Source organism: Cimex lectularius, unplaced genomic scaffold (assembly GCF_000648675.2).
Source record: "Cimex lectularius strain Harlan isolate CLEC.00 unplaced genomic scaffold, Clec_2.1 scaffold52, whole genome shotgun sequence".
Taxonomy (NCBI): domain Eukaryota; kingdom Metazoa; phylum Arthropoda; class Insecta; order Hemiptera; family Cimicidae; genus Cimex; species Cimex lectularius.
Window position 1 is genome coordinate 2,079,578 of NW_019392742.1, and position 18,185 is coordinate 2,097,762.

The following is an 18,185-nucleotide window of genomic DNA, read 5'->3' on the forward strand; positions in this document are numbered from 1 at the left end:
TTGTACACTACCGAGTGTGTACTTCTTTTTAAATTAGACCATGATTTCTTATGTCGTCTTAATTATTTTGGCAACCATGATTTTTGAAAATAATTAAGACGACATAAGAAATCATGGTCTAATTAAAAAGAAGTTCACACTCGGTAGTGTACAAGAGTTGGGATTTTAAAAAAAGCTTTATTAAAAAAAGTACAACAGATATTGGTACCCTGACAGGTCTTGAATGTAAGATGGTCCAGATAATCACTCAAAAACCCCAATTTAGTTTCAAACAAGATGAGCTTAATTAAATATGAACAAATATACGAATAAATATATGACTATCATAGCAGATAGCAAAGTAATCAGGATGATTTGGTGATTTGATCATTTTCAAAAGCGAACTAAACAGATTATTAAAATATAAAATCGACCCCCTCTGTTAATTACACAATTAGAAAAGAGACCCTTGCATGAAAAGGACTGGCACACATTTCACCTATCATGTGATAAACATACACAGTATACAAAGTCTATAAATCATAAGAGATGAGGACCAACTGAAATTGCTATGCATTGGATGTAGGCAATAAAAATCTCCTAGCAAAACATGTTGAAATATTAAAAGTAATAAATGGAAGTAGGAAGCAACTCAGAATTGTAACAGGTTTTTATAACTGACAGATGAAACTCCAAAACTTGTAACTGTGGATTCTGCTGGAAAAACCGTTGTTTTTTTTTTTTTTTACATAACCATTGATGTTAGTGGTTAGGGTAGGATAATCAAATTTATAGATGACCTGAAGTATGAGACAAAGGTTCTGTAGCTCTTCAAGAGCGCAGAATATAAGTATATACTTACTGAAGGCTTAATAGACTAAGTTTGTAAATTTTAATTTGAACTTCACCCCACAGTGATTGGTTTAAATCGATTGAGTGTTTATAATTTAAAATGGATTTTCAAGCATCATGTGTAATGTTTTTATTTATTTTTATATTCATGAACATTTATAAAACAGACACTTACATGAAATATCACAAATCTACATAAAAATCCGTTTTAACACACTCTACCATTACAGTTTCGATGTTTAGTATGAGACAAGAGTTTATGAACAATCGGTGCAGCATTAACTGTTTAAAATTGAGATTTTGCAAAACATTCATTATGAACCAATAGAGCAAATAAAAAAGAAAAAACAAGGTAAGTGGAAAAATGATTATCTAGCTTAAAAATTTCTGGAATATAACAAGATAAAAACATTTCATAAGCAATGAAAAAGTTAGATCTTCATACTTTGTCAAACATAATGTAAAAAAATAACAAATACCTAGAGTTCAAAAATTGTATCACCTTATTTTATTGCATTTTTATCTTTGTTTGTTGCAATTATCAGATGAAATTTAATCCTTTTTTTAATGAAACTTAATCCTGCAGTATTTTAGTAGTTAGTTGTCACTAAATCAAAGTTTAAATAGTTTTCTATCTACAGTATTACATGTTATTTTTTTAAGTCATGTTAAATATATAATGTGGAAGTTTAGAGGCCAACAAACAGCTGAGGTTATCGCTGGCCTGACATCTTGTAAAATTCCATTCTTGAAGCTTAAGTTAAAATTTATAAACATAAGTACATAGATGTTAAGTAAAGTAATTTTATCCATTACTGTATACTATAAAATTTTAATTCTTTATAAATAAATACAAAATCAATTTGTTGTAAGCAAACTATGTATTTTATAAAATCCACTTCCGCTTTTTTCAAGGTTTCCTCCTCTGCTCTATCTCAAAATAATGGATCTCTTGAAGAAAGACGAATTGACACAATTACTTTCACAGATGAACATCGAGGTAAATAATGAATGGAGTAATGTTCTTGAGCTCCACCAAGAACTCCAAAAATTGCTGAACAGCTGTAACACAGAAGCACGACATTCTTGGGCAATTATCGATAAAGTAAGAAGAAGTGCTTCGACGGTCACACTTGAGCTGAGCGATTTAGAAAAGGAGTTGAGCAATGACATTACACTATCGACAAATTATAGATTCACCTCCGATGTCGATTCGTCAAATTCACATCCAAAATCTGATTTGAAATATGTCAAAACTTCTTCTTGCCACACGTCCCTTCTATCACTGTTTCATCTACCCATGCCAGAAAGTGATACTTTAACAAAAAATGTTGAAGGACTTGCTGAAGCAGATTTGAGACAAATGCAATTTCAGTTTGAACAGGAGGGTAATTTCGAACAATGCAAATCCAGCGACGGCCCCTGTAAAAACTGTATGGAAAGCTTTATGGAAGATGGTAAGAGCCATGAAGTTAATACAAAAAATTTAGATGGAGTTTTAACAAATGACAGTAATAGCATTTGGTTGACAGATGAAAGCAAAAACAGCTGCCAAAAAAGCACAGCTATCAGTATCATAAAAGATGATTTTTTAAAATGTGAAAATGAATACATTCATCAGCTCAGACGACAATACCTTGAAAAAAGAGACAATGATACAATGTTGGATAAAAATAGACTGTTTTACAAAATGGCAAACAATTATAAACCTATTGGGTACAATTCAATAGGAATAGAGAGTTCTCAGACAAATTCCAATAATGTTGAAAGTGACACAACTAACAATACTGTACATTTATATAAAGAGCATACATTGTACAAAGTTTGTTTGCCACCAGAGATAATCGATTCCCCCCAAACAAACAATCTATTTTTAAGGAACTGTAAATCACTAAATGATCTGTATAGTTCAAGTGATGAAGTATTTGAACAGACATCTACCACTGTACTCAATGTAGAACAAATCAGAGAAAAAAGAAGTTACGAATGCCCAAAATGGTTTGAAATTCCAAAGTGTATAAGCGAAATATGTGTCCAATCAGCAAGATGCTACTTTCCAGGGAAAACTTGTAAATTGGGCAATGTTAGCGGTTTAACAAAACCAAAACTCAAAAAATCAGAAGGTAAATGTTGCATAAGGTGTAAAAAATCGATACAAGATATCAATCGTGTAAAATGGGAAAATGAAACTGAAGTTCGCTACATTGGGGAGAAAGATTACAATTTGTTCAATTCTTTCCATTCGGTTTTGCCATTTAATAATATACAGAAGAATTGCTACAGATGTAAGAAAGCAATGCCAGATGCAGAACCGCAAAGTTCATTTCCTGAATGCCAACAACCGGGAAAAAATGTAGAGGACCAAGATTGTGCCAATTCCCCTAAAAACCAAGAGTTACCACCAATACAACTGCCAAAAACACAAGATCAATGTTGCTACGTTGAACAAAATCATCTGTTAGGTAATAATGCTGATAAGGAACTGAAGGATCAGTTTTGCCAGACAGACACTATTTGTGATGTTTGTCAAGAAAAAAAACAATGTATGTACACCTTAATAAATAAAGAAAAACCTGATGCCACAAAAAATAGTGTTGCTTGTCAAAATGATGAAACTGAACGCCAACAAAATAATACACATCTTTCTACAGCAGCATCTGGCATCATAAATGATTTAAAAGATTTATCTGCTTCTAAACTTTGTAGCTGCCCATCTGAGTTAATCAAGATTAAAGCGTTTCCTATTCCATTTGAAAAAGACTTTAAACCTTCTAAGGAAGATTCTAAACCGGGCGAATTGTGTGTAAGTGTATTAAATGCTAGCACAAATAAATATAACCAAAAATCCTTAGGAATAAGCAAAAAAGAAGCTTTAAGGGATAAATGCGTTTCAGACAGAGAAAAAAATACCAGGGTATGTGAGGGTGAAAAAAAAGACATACAACCTACAAATCCAACATCATTTGCTGAAAAAAACAAATCGCTCTGTACTGATGGTACAACAATGTATAATCCATATTTAGATAAGGATAAAATAAACAAAAAATGTGAACAGCCCAGACAAGAAAATATTCAAAGATCACCCAGTTCTGACAATGTTCCTGCAACTTTTCATGGAAGACCACATGATTTGTATAAATTCAACAATAGTTGTTACCAGCAATCGCCTTATGGCAAAGTTCCCAACGTTTTAACAGTAGATATGGATAAATTAACTAGAACAGATGTATTTACAAACCCTATTTATTCAATTAAATATGACAATTGCAATACAGAAGATGGAGACATGATTCATGACACAACTAGCATAAAATGTACATTTGAATCAGAACCTATTACAGAACGAACTGGCCCAGAAATTTGTTGCGATAATATAGAGAATGTAAGAAACATAGAGGAATGTGGATTTAAAAGAAAGCAAGATATGGGAGACTGTGGAAAGTTGCTTGGAGACCAACATGAAGATAAAAAGAAAAAAACAAATAAAACCGGAAAAGGCAAAATTAAACAAAAAAATATACAAAATCCAAAAGTTAATGTATGTTCCGTAAAACCTAAAACGCAAAAATATTCAAACTTAGCAAGTGACAAGGGAAACACATGTATTTCTGGTACAGACAATAAAAAAAATGTTGAAGAATGGCCACCCGAACCTATGCCATGTAATGAAACAAAGTTACAGAAATTATGTAAATGTCCTTGTAGGCCAAAAACATATGTCTCCCCAGCAAAATTTGATATGAATTCCATATGCCTTAAAGATGATCCCACTGTTCCAATATTGGAAAATATTCCCGACAGTACAAAATTATATGATGGGTGCCAATGCCAGAAGGAAAACCAAGATATAACAGAAAAACAGTTTTATTTTGAAAACCAAGATGAAAGTTTATTACTTCAAAATGAAAATATGAATGAATATGAATGTGGGAGTACAAAAACATCCCCCCATTCAGGTGAAGAAACTAAACAAGAATGTCCCAGTTACTTTCCCTCGCCATGTGGAGTAAAAATAAACTCAGGATATGAAAACATATGTAATCTAAAGAAAAATTCGGTTTGCAATGCAAGTGATACACGTAAACCAATTCAACTAAAACAAAGCTGTAATGCTGGTGTAAATGGTAAAGATTTTGATGAAGGCCTAAAACATGAAATGGAAAATGAACAAAAAATTACACCCTTTACTGATGAAAGTACTGATTTTACTAAATGCAATTTTATAAGGCCAACCGATGGTTGCACAGGTGGTAAAAATATTGAAAAAAATGATATATGTGACCAAGTGAGCGAAGATGTGAATGAACCTTACAATGTAAAACCAACATGTATTTTATCTGGTAACAACGCTGAATTGGAATCACCATATGATCTTGATGGGGTAAATGATAAAGGGAATGAGAATTCCACTGATAGTAAAAATGATAAAAGGAAGAGGAATTCTGTTAACCGACTAAACGATAACACTAAATGTAATTATTTTAATCGAGCGAAAGATAATTATCTAAGCAAAATGTCATACAGAAGTGTGTCAGCAAATCAGAGCACCACATGCAAGTACAATGCTCAAATGTCGGAAGACGGTCCAAACAGAAAATATAATTGCTCATCTTGGAACATTGGACAGCTATGTAGAAGTGGCCAGTTTCCTGCAAACCAAAAATGTACAATTGGAGGGCAATTTGGAACTAGTGATTATCTAAGGCAATCATGCTGGCAAAAAAGTGAAGAATGTGACAAAATTGCTCAGCTGCAGGAGTGTCTTAAGTTTAGAATTAATTCTGTTTGTAAACAGTCACAACAGCGCAAGAAGAAATGTAACTGTAAACAGCTTAGAAACAATTCAAACTGTCCAGATCCAAAAAAGTTAGCTTATCGTTATTGTAAATGTAAAAGAAATTCCAAAAATGCTAAACAAATTCAACATTGCAAATTTTCACCACCAAATGATAGTTTTTTTAAAACAAATGGAAGTAAAAAAGTTTTTGTTTCAAAGACTTTCTGTGCACACAATGATATGAAAGTTTATGCTACTACTTGCTTTACAGATAATTCATCTATACAACAATTGCAGAATATTATAGAGAAATCACAAAATGAAAGAAATAATGATCATGACACGGCCCAACCAATCAATGATCAAAATAATGACCCCGGTCCAAGTAATAATGAAATAGACAATGTGAACAGCTTGAGTAAATTTCCATTTTATAACGAAACTTTATCTCAGTCTGAAAATTATGAATGTTCCAACAAAATAGTTAAAAGGGTTTTACATATTTCTAAATGTGGTGGTTCAAAAATAAAATCCAATTTTACTTCCAAATTAACCAAATATAAACGTCATTCTTATTTGAAAAACATTAAGCATATTAGAACTAGAAAGACAACTTTTTTACGGACAAATATTCCTATCCAAGGAAATATTAAATTGAGTAAGTCAAAACAAATGGGAACAAGTCAAAGCATTGTAAATAATGAGTCAGTTGCTAATGTCGGTAATGATCTTTGGCAAAACTCCAACACTAAGAAAAAGGACACATTAAGTTATGTAGCATTAACACCATTCCACACAAATAAAGGACAATATGCCAATTCAAAATCATGTCTTTGTTTAACTAGTTTCTGTAATAGTTTCTCAAAAAAACAGCCACCAATGTGGCAAACGGGTTGTATGCCTAATAATGTATCACAACTTTCAGTTTACAAAAAAGACAATTGCCCAAAACCAACAATAATTTGCATGCAACCCACAACAAATTATTCTTCTACTTGTAATTGTCAATGCAATAAAAATATATGTCCATTCAAATATGGAGCAAACATGACAGGAAATAACTGTGACCAAACAAAGCCATATGACTTTGCAAGGAAAGAAGACGGTGGGAAAATTACACAGAAAAGACAATTTGGAAAAAGGACAGAAGTATGTGGTGATAAATCAGAGCAATATATCGTTAAGCAGAATTGTGAAGATCAGATTATAGGACAAGAAATCTCCCCCAATGGAAATCGAAATTACAATCTAACGGCAAAAGCGTCAGGTCGGTACAACAAAACGAATGCCAAACAAGGTTATGGTAACTCAAGAAATAATGGGGCATTTTCTACATGTCCGACTGAATCCCGTTCAACAGAAGATCAGTACATATGCCCAGATAAGATGCGCCAGAATAATAATTTTTCATCACCAAGAGGAAAACGTGGTCCTTACAGTACCACAGTCCGTGCTGATAAAAAAGGTGAACAAACCCAAAACAATTTTTGCAACAACCCTTGTCCAAATAAACCTACTAGTGGAGCATGTCCATACCAAGGCGGTCAAGTATGTCCAGTTTACAATTTTGGGCAGAATCGCGATGAACAAAATTTTCAAGTATGTACAGACAGCTCTGGACAACAAATGATTATGGATGAATGTGGTCGACCAATTCCATATCCCAAAGATGATGGCTGCAACGCCCTCGCAAAACAGAAAAAAAAGAAAAATGTATGTCCCTCAAGCTGTGTAAAAGATATTTCTACTCCAATGCCGGTTAACTGCATCGAAAATCGTTCGAATAAACTTAGGCAATTAATGAAAAAAATTAAATCCTGCCCACCTAAGCCTTCAGGTTGCTTTACTTCTTGCCCATTAAGCCCAAAGTGTGCACAGACAAATCCTTGTAGTAAAATGCCAACCACCACATGTCAACCTCTGTCTCAGCTATTTAAAAAGAGATTTGCTTGTGTCAAACCACCATCAAACAAAACTATGTGTCCATTTTATCCACCAATTCCTGGTAGGCAATTAATGGTGGCATCTGGTCAGTGTGGTAGAATAAGTCAAAATTGCCTCAATTCCTTAAAAACATGTGAAAATTTTGGATTTTCAAATTATAGAAACAAAATATGTAACACTGCGACTATTTTTAATGACAAAAGTGATACAGTCGATTCGGCTAATATTTGTAATGTATTAGCATTATGTGAAAATGTTTTTGGAGACTCAGATGAGAGATTTAAATATGTTTTTTCAAATAAAAGAAACCCAAAAATAAATAAGAGCAACCCAAAAATAAATATGTCAGTTACGAATAGTGATGTATCTCCAGCATCTAAGTCATCTGCTGAACACAGTCCACTTAGAATGGTCTCAAAGATTGTACGAAAGACAAAAACACAACTGTGTCAAACAGAAATTAGCATTCCTAAAGAAGCTGGTCAGTCAATATCAAATCCTCTTGACTCTCTTGTGAAGAGTGATCGTGAGAAGCCGCAAAATTTTGTAGTTAAATCGGATGATATTAATTTGTCTGAATTTAACAAATTCGATTCAATTAACAAACAGACATTTGATGAACTACCAAATAGTAATTCTACAGATATTCAATTGAGCGAATCACCAGATTATAACTTCAAAATTTCATTTCAAATACAAAAGCAATGTATGAATAACATTGCCAATGCTGATGAGGAAACAAAAAAAATAGATAATAAGCTTAAATCTGTTATTGAATCAATCGAGAATAAAATGAGCATAAATAGATCAGATAAAATGAAAGAGGAAAATTTATATCTGAATTGCAAAAATTTAAACGTTAGGAAAAACATTTCAACTTTTTGTTCACAAACTGATGACTATAAGTTATCACTAAGTGACTTGCATTCAAAAAAAGCCAGGAGATTAAAGGAACATCGAAAAACTTCTTCTAGTGTTAAAAGTAAAAAAAGGCATACTGACAAAGTAAATATTAGGACCAATAGCAGTATAAATAGTACTTTTACACAAAATGAAGGAACGTATAAATTTTCTGAAAATTTTTTGGTAATGCCTTGTAGCTATTCAGGTGTTAAAAACAACAAACAACAACAAGAATGTGAACTCAATGTTTCCTCTTTTCAACTGAAAACACAGTGCAAGGATGATCTGTCAGATATCTCCGAGGAAATGTCCAGAACAAGCTTTGCATGTGATTGTTTGCCTACAGAAAATAGAAATAAAAATGCAGTCAATAAAACACCAAGTAAATGTTTTTGTAAAGAAGTGCAAACTGAAATAAATTTTCTTAGTGCAGATAGTAATTTGAGTAAATCTAAAAGTACCTGCGCACAAACAGATGCTTGTGAGTGTTTTGCGAGAGATGCATGTGAACTCCTTGATATAATAACATCATCGCTCTCCAAACAAAACAAACTAGTATCAACAATGAATGACAAAAATGCTCAATGTAATACATTGTCATCATCAGACTCTTCAAGTCAACAAACAACATCATCAGATACAAGCACAAGTCAACATAAAATTAGTAATAATTTAAATACAAATGGTAATTCAACTGAAGAAAACAGCCAACAAAATCAACAATCATTAGCTTTTAATTGTACATCACACTGTACATTCACTAAAAATCATGAATTTCCTTCTGAAAATTGCAATTCAAAACCATTCTTTATGTCAAATGGACATAAATGTGAGCTTGCTGTACAAACTTCCCTCACTGACCAAGTCTCAGTCGTGCCGTCAGCAGTTACACTATTTAATAGTCCTATTACCAGTGGCAACCATTGCACATTTTACACTAAACAATGTGTGGCAGAAAGTTCCAAACAACTAGTTACACAAGAACAATTGAAGTCATTTAAACCTGACTCTACTATTTTACCAAATACACACAATTTAGAACCCAATGTTACTAGTGATTCTGGATCTGATGCTAAGAATGAAAAAAGTCCTTCTTTTCCTGAGAAAGTATCTATTGTCAGTGAAACCAATTTTGCGGCATGGACTCTACCAGACTTAAGAACAGTAAAAAATGACTTACCAAGTAAACCTATTTCCAGAAAAACCAAATATCAAAATGAATCTTTTTTCAGTCCTGCCAAAAAAAAGAAAATAGAAGTTTTAACTTCAGATTCAGTAAATTCAGGAAAAGATAGATATTACACATCTTCCTTTGCAAAATGGTCCTTACCCGATCATAGGACTTTCACGTCTCAATCTACTTTTAATATACCCATAATTGATTTTGAAGCTTCAGAGAATATGGCAGGTCATGTAAGTAAATCATGTCCTCACTACCAAACTGGTACTACATCACTGAATGAAAAAGAAAATTCCTCTGATGAAAATGAAAATGAAATAGCTGAAGAATTAAGCTCTGAACATGAAAATAATGTCAATGCTAACGATCTTCCTGAAAGTGAGAGTAAAGTAACACAAGGCACCAATACAGCAGGCAAGAACATTTTTGAAGGAAATAATGATTATCAACTGATGCCACTTCTTATTGAGAATTGTTCTCCTGCCTCAAAATATAATCAAGATTCAAGTCAAACAGACAGCTTAGACCAAGATGAAATTATCACAGGGTTAAAACATTGTAAGCAACATTGTTCAGAATTGAAGTTGATATCATGTGGTTGTCTTCCCTTTGACCCGAAAGAAGGTTTATATACTAAATCAGAAAACAATAAAGTATGTGAAAATGAAAATTATGCCCATATGAATCATGGCATTTGTTCTAAACAAAAACTACCTGGTCGAAATTCAGACAAAAGATCTAAACTAAAGTTGCTAGAAACTGCAAAAGTAATAGATTCTAAAGATAGAAAACGCAAGAAAAAAATGTTAACAGATACAATCTATCATTCTTTAGATAGAAATATTCATAAGAAGAGAAACCATGACAGTATTGAAAAGCAAAAAGTTTATTTGTTAAATATGAACAAAGATAGATTGTATCCATATCTAATGCCATTAAAAGCAAAGAGAACAAAAAAAATCTCAAACAACCCAAATACATGTTTGTTTCCAAATGAGCAAATTGAGAAAATGGTATACGTTCAACAATTGGCTTTCAACGAACAGATAAAAAATACAGGCATTCCTTCATATATTTCCAAAAAAAACCACAAACAGTGGATACGATATCAGGCTAAAAACACACCAACAAAATCAACAATAATGAATTTGGACAAAAATGTGTTGGCCCTTAAAAAAAAATGCTTGAAAGAAAGGTTGGCACGGCTGACACAAACAGACAGTGAAATTAAAAAAAATAACAAAAGAGGACACTTAAATAAAATACGGTTTGAATGCGAAAAAGAAGATTGTGATCACACAATTGGCCGAAAACAAAATTTCAGTACGGATAGCATTCAGTGTTGCATTGAAATTAAAGGTAATCCAAAATATCCAGAATCCATAGAGAATAGTTCAGTATCCAAAGTCCCTATCCAGTCACACAGTACTCAATACGAGCCAATAGAATTGTCCAAGGAATGCAAAGACAAAATCACAAAAGATGTTTCAACAAGTATTTCTAAAGGACAGCTAACACAAGCATGTACAAAACCATGCATAAAAATGACAAGTTCAATAAGCTTGCATAAGACCAAGCTAAAGAGAGCAGAAAGTGACATAACACAGGTCACCCATAATTCCCATCACAACAATTCTTTGAAGTACTTAGTAGATCATAATAGTAGAAACAATGTAGGTCATAATACATCCAGTGATACTGAAACTATGAAAACCATCCTTGAGAAAAAAATACGTTCACATTCTACTGTTAGAGCAAAAAGTGCAGAACACCTAGACAAGAAAGGTAAGACTGAACACAATAAACTTTTAAATGCCAACATTAGCAAAAAGAGTTGTATAGTTCTAGAAAGGGTAAAGGATGGCAATGTATTAACCAATAATAAAAAAGTTGAAAATTCAGTTAAATACAGCAAAATGATTCAAACCACCTCAGATTTTGCCAATAAAGAGATAAACAAAAGTAGTTCAAATATTAAAAGAACTGGTGAAGTAAGTTTGCAAACGGACACTGATTGGCAAGAAAATTATCGCAAAAAAAAGGAAGAAGAAGAAGAGAATCAAAAAAGTTGCTCTACTCAAAAAAATAAAGCACATATTTCAAAGAGTAATGCATCAAATCAGGTAGATAAAGCATTAGATTTAAGAAAAAATAAGTTCCCCAAGGAATCTAAACATTGCTCGAGTGAATCTTGCCCAGCAAATTTTTACAATCAGAGTTCTTACTTAGAAGAAATTAAAAAAAGACTAGACAGTCTCAATTGGTTGGAATCAAATCCAACAGGCCAAGAAAAAGACCCAACGAAAACAATGATGGATTTCCTTTTCAACCTTATTTCTCCACCTTTACCACAAAAGGGATTAAAAAAGAATGAAAATTTAAATTCAAAATGTAATGACAGTACTAATCTAGACAGAAGTAAGGATAAAAAGAATGTTGAATCCCTGAAGGGTAACAACGAATATCAAATCAAAGATTATAAAACATCATTAAACCAAGTAAAAAATTCCAAAGTTAAATTAAATTCAGGACCTTCTACTCTCTATAAAGCTTCCATTCAAATGAAAGAAACCAGAAATATTAAAACATCTAATAATATAAATAAAATAAACGACAAAATAAAATTACTACCAAAAAAGAATGGTGAAAGTTCTTTTAAATTAAAAGGATTCAGGACAGACATAAATTTAGAAAACAAATCAAATTTGAGCAGTAAAGGAAAATCGATTATTAAGTCAGATAAAAGCAAAGACCATAAGTTCAAAAATCATAAAACACCTATAAATATTGAACAACTACCAAACTGTGGGATTCAAAACAGTCAAATGACAGACTTTTCAACAGACATGAAGCCATGTGGAAATAATGTTTTCAAGATTATCTCTGTATTACCAGAAGAAGGAAGGACTGTAAACACCAGCAATATTGAGTTTCCTGAAACAGGTTCTTTTAATGGTAAATCAGCTCATTTATTGTCACAGCGTAATGATGAAGTAAGATTGTTGTCACGTAATGTAGTAAATAGAGGAGTATCAACATACAACAACAAATTGCCTCAGAAAGAAGATATTGTGGCAGCCATTGATTCGAGTCCAACTGAAAATATATTGAAAACGAAAATATACAATCCAATACTTGGTAGATATACTGAAATATTTAGAACTATACAAGTAGATAACAACAAAGTCAAACCAAACGCCCCGCCTCATTGGATATATGACATTACAGACAACACAATTAAACTAGTGAAAAATGAACTCTCAAATAAGACAAGATCACTTTCTCTTCCTCATACAACTGTCAACAATAATGATCTTAATAGAAGCAAACGAAGCTTAAGTTGTTCTCACAGGCTTAGAGAGAAACATAAAATAGAAAGTTTTAATAATTTCAAAATTATTAATATAAGCAAAGACTCCATTGCTTATGAAAAACAGCCTCAATTAAAAAATCCACAAAGTGAAAACATATCCAATAAAAGTACCAAAGATCTCCATAATAGGTCGGATAAATCCATAAAGTATAAAAGTGGAAATCAACAAAATAGTAATAAAGCATGTATAAAAAAAGTGGACTCATTTACTTGCATTGAAGAGAATAGCGCAAATGGTAGCATCAGTAGGAGATATATTTTAGACAATATAAATCCTCAGGAAGTTGAAGAAGAGAACAAAAGCTTTTACCGGAACCATAACAGTATATCTCGATTGGCAGAGCCTGATTTCAACTTCAGAGATTGCTATGAGAGAGAGCAATTAAGTAGAATTGACGGTGGTTTCGCTATTTGGAGAATGGAGGCCACGTATGAGCAATTAAATGAAAAAAGCGAAAATATTTTTGACAAAATTGCTCATAATTATTGTAAAAGAAATGAAGAATGCACAAAAGATACAAATTCAACTTCTGACAAAAGAGTAAATCATGATCAAAGCCAAAATTTTAATAAAAAAAGTGAAACTATTTTTAAGAAAATTGTACATGATAGTTGTAATAGAATTCACGAATATGCAGAAGATTCAGATTCAACTTCTCGCAACAGTGTAAGTCATGGTCACAGCCAGAGTTCAGATAAAAACGGTAAAATTAAATACGATAAAATTGTACATAATTGCTGTATTGGGACACAAGACTGTACAGAAAATACAGATTCAATTACTGATGAAACTGTAGATCACAATCTAAGCCATAGTTCTAATAAAAAAAGTGAAAATCTTTTTGAGAAAATAGTAAATGCTAGTTGTAATAAAACTCAAGAATGTACAGAAGTCTCAGATTCAACTTCTGGTAAAAGTGTAAATAATAATCAAAGCCAAAGTTCAAACAGAAACTATGAAAATATTTATGAGAAAATTGCACATGATAGTGGTAATAGAACTCAAGAACTTATAGAAGATACAGATTCAGCTTCTGGCAAAAGTGTAAATCATGATAAAAGCAAAAGTTCTAATAAGAAAAATAAAAATATTTATGAGAAAATTGTACATGATAGTTTTAATATAACTCAAGAATGTACAGAAAATACAGATTCAACTTCTAGCAAAAGTGTAAGTCTGGATAAAAGCAAAAGTTCTAATAAGAAAAGTAAAAATATTTATGAGAAAACTGTACATGACAGTTTTAATAGAATTCAAGAATGCGCAGAAGATACAGATTCAACTTCTGGCAAAAGTGTAAATCATGTTCAAAGCCAAGGCTCTAATAAGAAAAGTAAAAATATTTTTGACAAAATTGTACATGATAGTTGTCATGTAGCTCAAGAATGCTCAGAAGATATGGATTCAACTTCTGGCAAAAGCGTAAGTCAAGATCAAAGCCAAGGCTCTAATAAGAAAAGTGAAAATATTTTTGACAAAATTGTACACGATGGTTGTAATGCAGCTCAAGAATGTTCAGAAGATGCAGATTCAACTTCTAGCAAAAGTGTAAATCATGATCAAAGCCAAAGTTCTAATAAGAAAAGTGTCAATATTTATGAGCAAATTTTACATGATGGTTTCAATAGAACACAAGAATATACAGAAGATTCAGATTCAACTTCTCGCAAAAGTATAAATCATGATCAAAAAATCCAAAGTTTTAACAAAAAAAGTGAAAATATTTTTAAGAAAATTTTACATGATGATAATAATAGAACTGAAAAATGTACAGAAGTCACAGATTCAACTTCTGGCCAAAATGTAAATCAAATCAATCACGATCAAAGCCAAAGTTTTAATAAAAAAAGTGAAAATATTTTTGAAAAAATTGTACATTGTTGTAATAAAACTCACGACTGTATGGAGGACAGAGCTTCAATTTATGGTAGAAATGAAAGTTGCAATAAAAACCAAAATTCTAATAAAGCCAGTGAAAATACTACTGAAAGTTATTCTGAACAAGGTACTTGTACAAAAACACCTACTGTTACATGTGAAATGAATTTTAGGACTTTAAGCAGTAGCAGTAATAATGAACTGTTAGTTATTAAACCAGCCGAAAAATGGCAAATGACGCCAAGTATGGTCAGTATAATGAAAAAACCAAGCCAAGGACCATTTCAAGATGGGAATGTCGTTCGAAGAAAAACAAATCTGAAACATGGTTTGAATACTACTAGCCAAAACAATGTACGAATTAAACAAAAAAGATTGAAAAAACTAGCGACTAATAAAAAAACAGACAAATCAAATAAAAATATTTTGATAAATATGAAATCAAAAAGTAAAAATCGCACTGGTAAAAATATGCTATTGAAAAATCAGTTAGTCACAATTTCAAGGAATGAAGAATTAGCAATCTCGAGAACAAAAGAAAACACAGAATATCCACAAAAAGAAAAATACTGTTTCTCAGTTCCACCATATTCTAATTGTCCAAATGTTTTGCAATATGCAGATACAGCAAATGTAGAAGGGGACTATTTTTCAAAGTGCAGAGGGTTAGACCAGTTTTTCAATAAAGTTCTAGAAATCGGTTGCTCGCCAATAGATAGAAAAAGCCAGACAAAACCAATATTGGGAAACTATTTAAAGGCTTTGAATAAACTCTCATATAAACTAAGTAAACATATACGCTCAATGAAACTTGCCTTGGAACAAGAAAATCAGTTGGAAATTATTAAAGGATTTTCAGCAATAAACCCATGTTTGACCAGCTCTAATGGCTCATGTCTGCCGAGAAAATGTTATGTAAGTATAATTCAACACACATATATTAGCTAATGTATAACTACAATGGATTACGATATAATATTTATTAACATTATTTTGATTAAAGCTTAAAGAAGCTAAGAATTCTAAGAAAAGGCTCACATTATTTAACATTCACAAGGAGCTTTCAAATTTAAAATATAAAATTAATCACGTATATGCGCATTTTCTGAAATTGAAAACTTGCCTTTTTCATGTATTTAAGAAAAGAGATGAGGTAAAGTATTATTTTCTTAAAATATATCATTTTGTTAAGTCTGTTAAAATCAGCTAGTAATTATTACCTTAAAACATTTTCAGCAAGAGAAGATCTTAAAAATGGTTGAAGTTGAATTGTCCAAACTTAGATCAATTGAAAAACAAATTGTTTATTTTTTGGAAGATATAAAGGCAAATTTAAATGCATTATTTTTTATCTATCATATTTTAATTAAATCTAATTGCAAATTTTTAGAACCAGTTAACCAAACAAATTCATTATGTTCCCCATCGTGCTATTTGTGACAATAATGACAAATGTCTAAAAGAAGAAATGTTGGTAAAAGCAAAACTGGAGAAACTTGCCAAAACTAAAACCCGCCTCAATGAGAAATTGCAAAAAATCAACACACTCATTGTAACCCAAGTGAGTCACATACTATAAAAATCCTGATAAACAATATGAGAAATAATTATTATTATTTAAAGATGTGGAACGAGTCAAACCCAGAAAAGATGAAGACTAGTGAGATCATATTAAAAAAAAAGCTGGAACACATTGGAGCAGCCTTGAGAACTGAACTGGCAAATATTAGCAAAGTTTTAAAGGTGCAGCAAATTTTAAATAGATATTTTCTTGTTTAAGCAGTTAAAGCACATAAGTTATCAGGGGATGGTGGTGCAGAGTGATTAAGGTTTCAGACCCGTATTTGCCACACTAGTGGTTCTGGGATCGAATCCCAGAAGTGCCCGTGGCTTTTTAATTAATAATAGTATGAAAAAAGTGTCACGTCCACAACACCCAATAGGTAATTGGACACTAGGCCCTCTGAATTTTTTTTTTTTTAATTTAACCAAAGTTATGAAAAAACAACATAGTAGAGAATTTGCGATAGATTAAAAATATAATAATTAGATATTGTACAATTGATATTGATTTACTAAAATTAATAAATAAAAAAATCTTTCTTAATTAGTTAATTAATTATAGTTAATCTTTATTGATGAATAATCATGATGGAACATAGTTTCATAAAGCTAACAAGTCTTTTTAAACTTATATAATCACTGTTATGAGGCAAAACAATTAAATTAAAGTTTACTTAGTTCAATTCAATCATTTTTTGCACCTGCAACAAATAGCAAATTGAAAATCAGTGTAAAACATAATTAATTAGTTTGAACTTTTTAATTTCATTTCAGTTTAATTATAGTTATCTTATTAGAGAGATATGTATTGACAGCTGCATTAATGTATTATTATATAATTTATTACACTTAATTCCTGTATTACTAAATTCTATAATTTTTAATTTGTCATAAATTATAAATCAAATTTTCAGGAGGACAAAGGCAATTTGAGGAACCGTGCAATTGACTAATAATCAGTTTTGAAGAGAGACAAAAAAAACCCGTAATTGTTAACGTTATTGTTTGTGTAAAATAAATACAGAAATATACCCTCAGTTATATCCAATTTAGTTACCTATCTTGTAACAAGTATATAATATACTCTCAAAGACATTTTTAGTGCTTTAATCTAAAAAAATACATTCATTCTCAACACAAACCAGGATCTTTAATGCTGTTGATACATGAGAGCTCTGGTGATCTGACCCATCGAAGCTGCAAGCATCTTTTAACCATGATTTTTATTGCATTCTTAGCATCAGAGGGACAGATCACAATGGTTAAGTCCAGAGGTTGGGATGTCCAAACATCGGCCGCCTTTTTATTACCCACCAGACCTATGTGTCCAGGTCCCACCAGGACCCAGACAACAACCACCGTTTAGCCAAGATGCTCCAGTTGGAAATCTCTCCAACAAAAACACTATGAGAAGGTCGACAGAAAATCTGTCACAGACAGCAGTAACTGCGCTGAGAGAATCGGTGCAGGCTAGGTAGGCAGAGCCATTATCGTCCCAAATCACACCAAGCATGTGCCAAATCACATGTACTTCTGCTGTATAAACACTACAGTGCAGCGGGAGCAACCACAAAGTGAACGTACACTCTGTAAATATGAGCCAAAAACCAGTGTACCTACACCTAAGCTCCATGAACTTAGCTTGGTAAAGGTGCAGTAGAGACCTGGCTAACACAGTGAAATCTTCCTGGACGAGTATAGCCAGGAGGACCCAGGCAGAGTCGGTCGGTTGCTC

General features: G+C 32.0%; 1 protein-coding gene across 2 annotated transcripts; it reads left to right on the plus strand.

The window, feature by feature from the left end:
• The first annotated feature begins 973 nt into the window (after nucleotides 1–973).
• LOC106665167 lies at nucleotides 974–17,424 on the plus strand. Of its 2 annotated transcripts, XM_024227110.1 has the most exons (7): nucleotides 974–1,183; nucleotides 1,747–15,802; nucleotides 15,891–16,040; nucleotides 16,124–16,213; nucleotides 16,278–16,448; nucleotides 16,511–16,630; nucleotides 17,365–17,424. In XM_024227110.1, exons 2-7 carry the CDS (start codon nucleotides 1,775–1,777, stop codon nucleotides 17,401–17,403), a joined length of 14,598 nt encoding a protein of 4,865 aa, XP_024082878.1. In that variant the 5' UTR covers nucleotides 974–1,183; nucleotides 1,747–1,774; the 3' UTR covers nucleotides 17,404–17,424. The 2 variants fall into 2 exon arrangements, with proteins under 2 accessions (XP_024082878.1, XP_014246889.2); XM_014391403.2 differs by lacking the exon at nucleotides 974–1,183 and having other exon boundaries at nucleotides 1,700–15,802.
• Nucleotides 17,425–18,185: the final 761 nt, after the last annotated feature.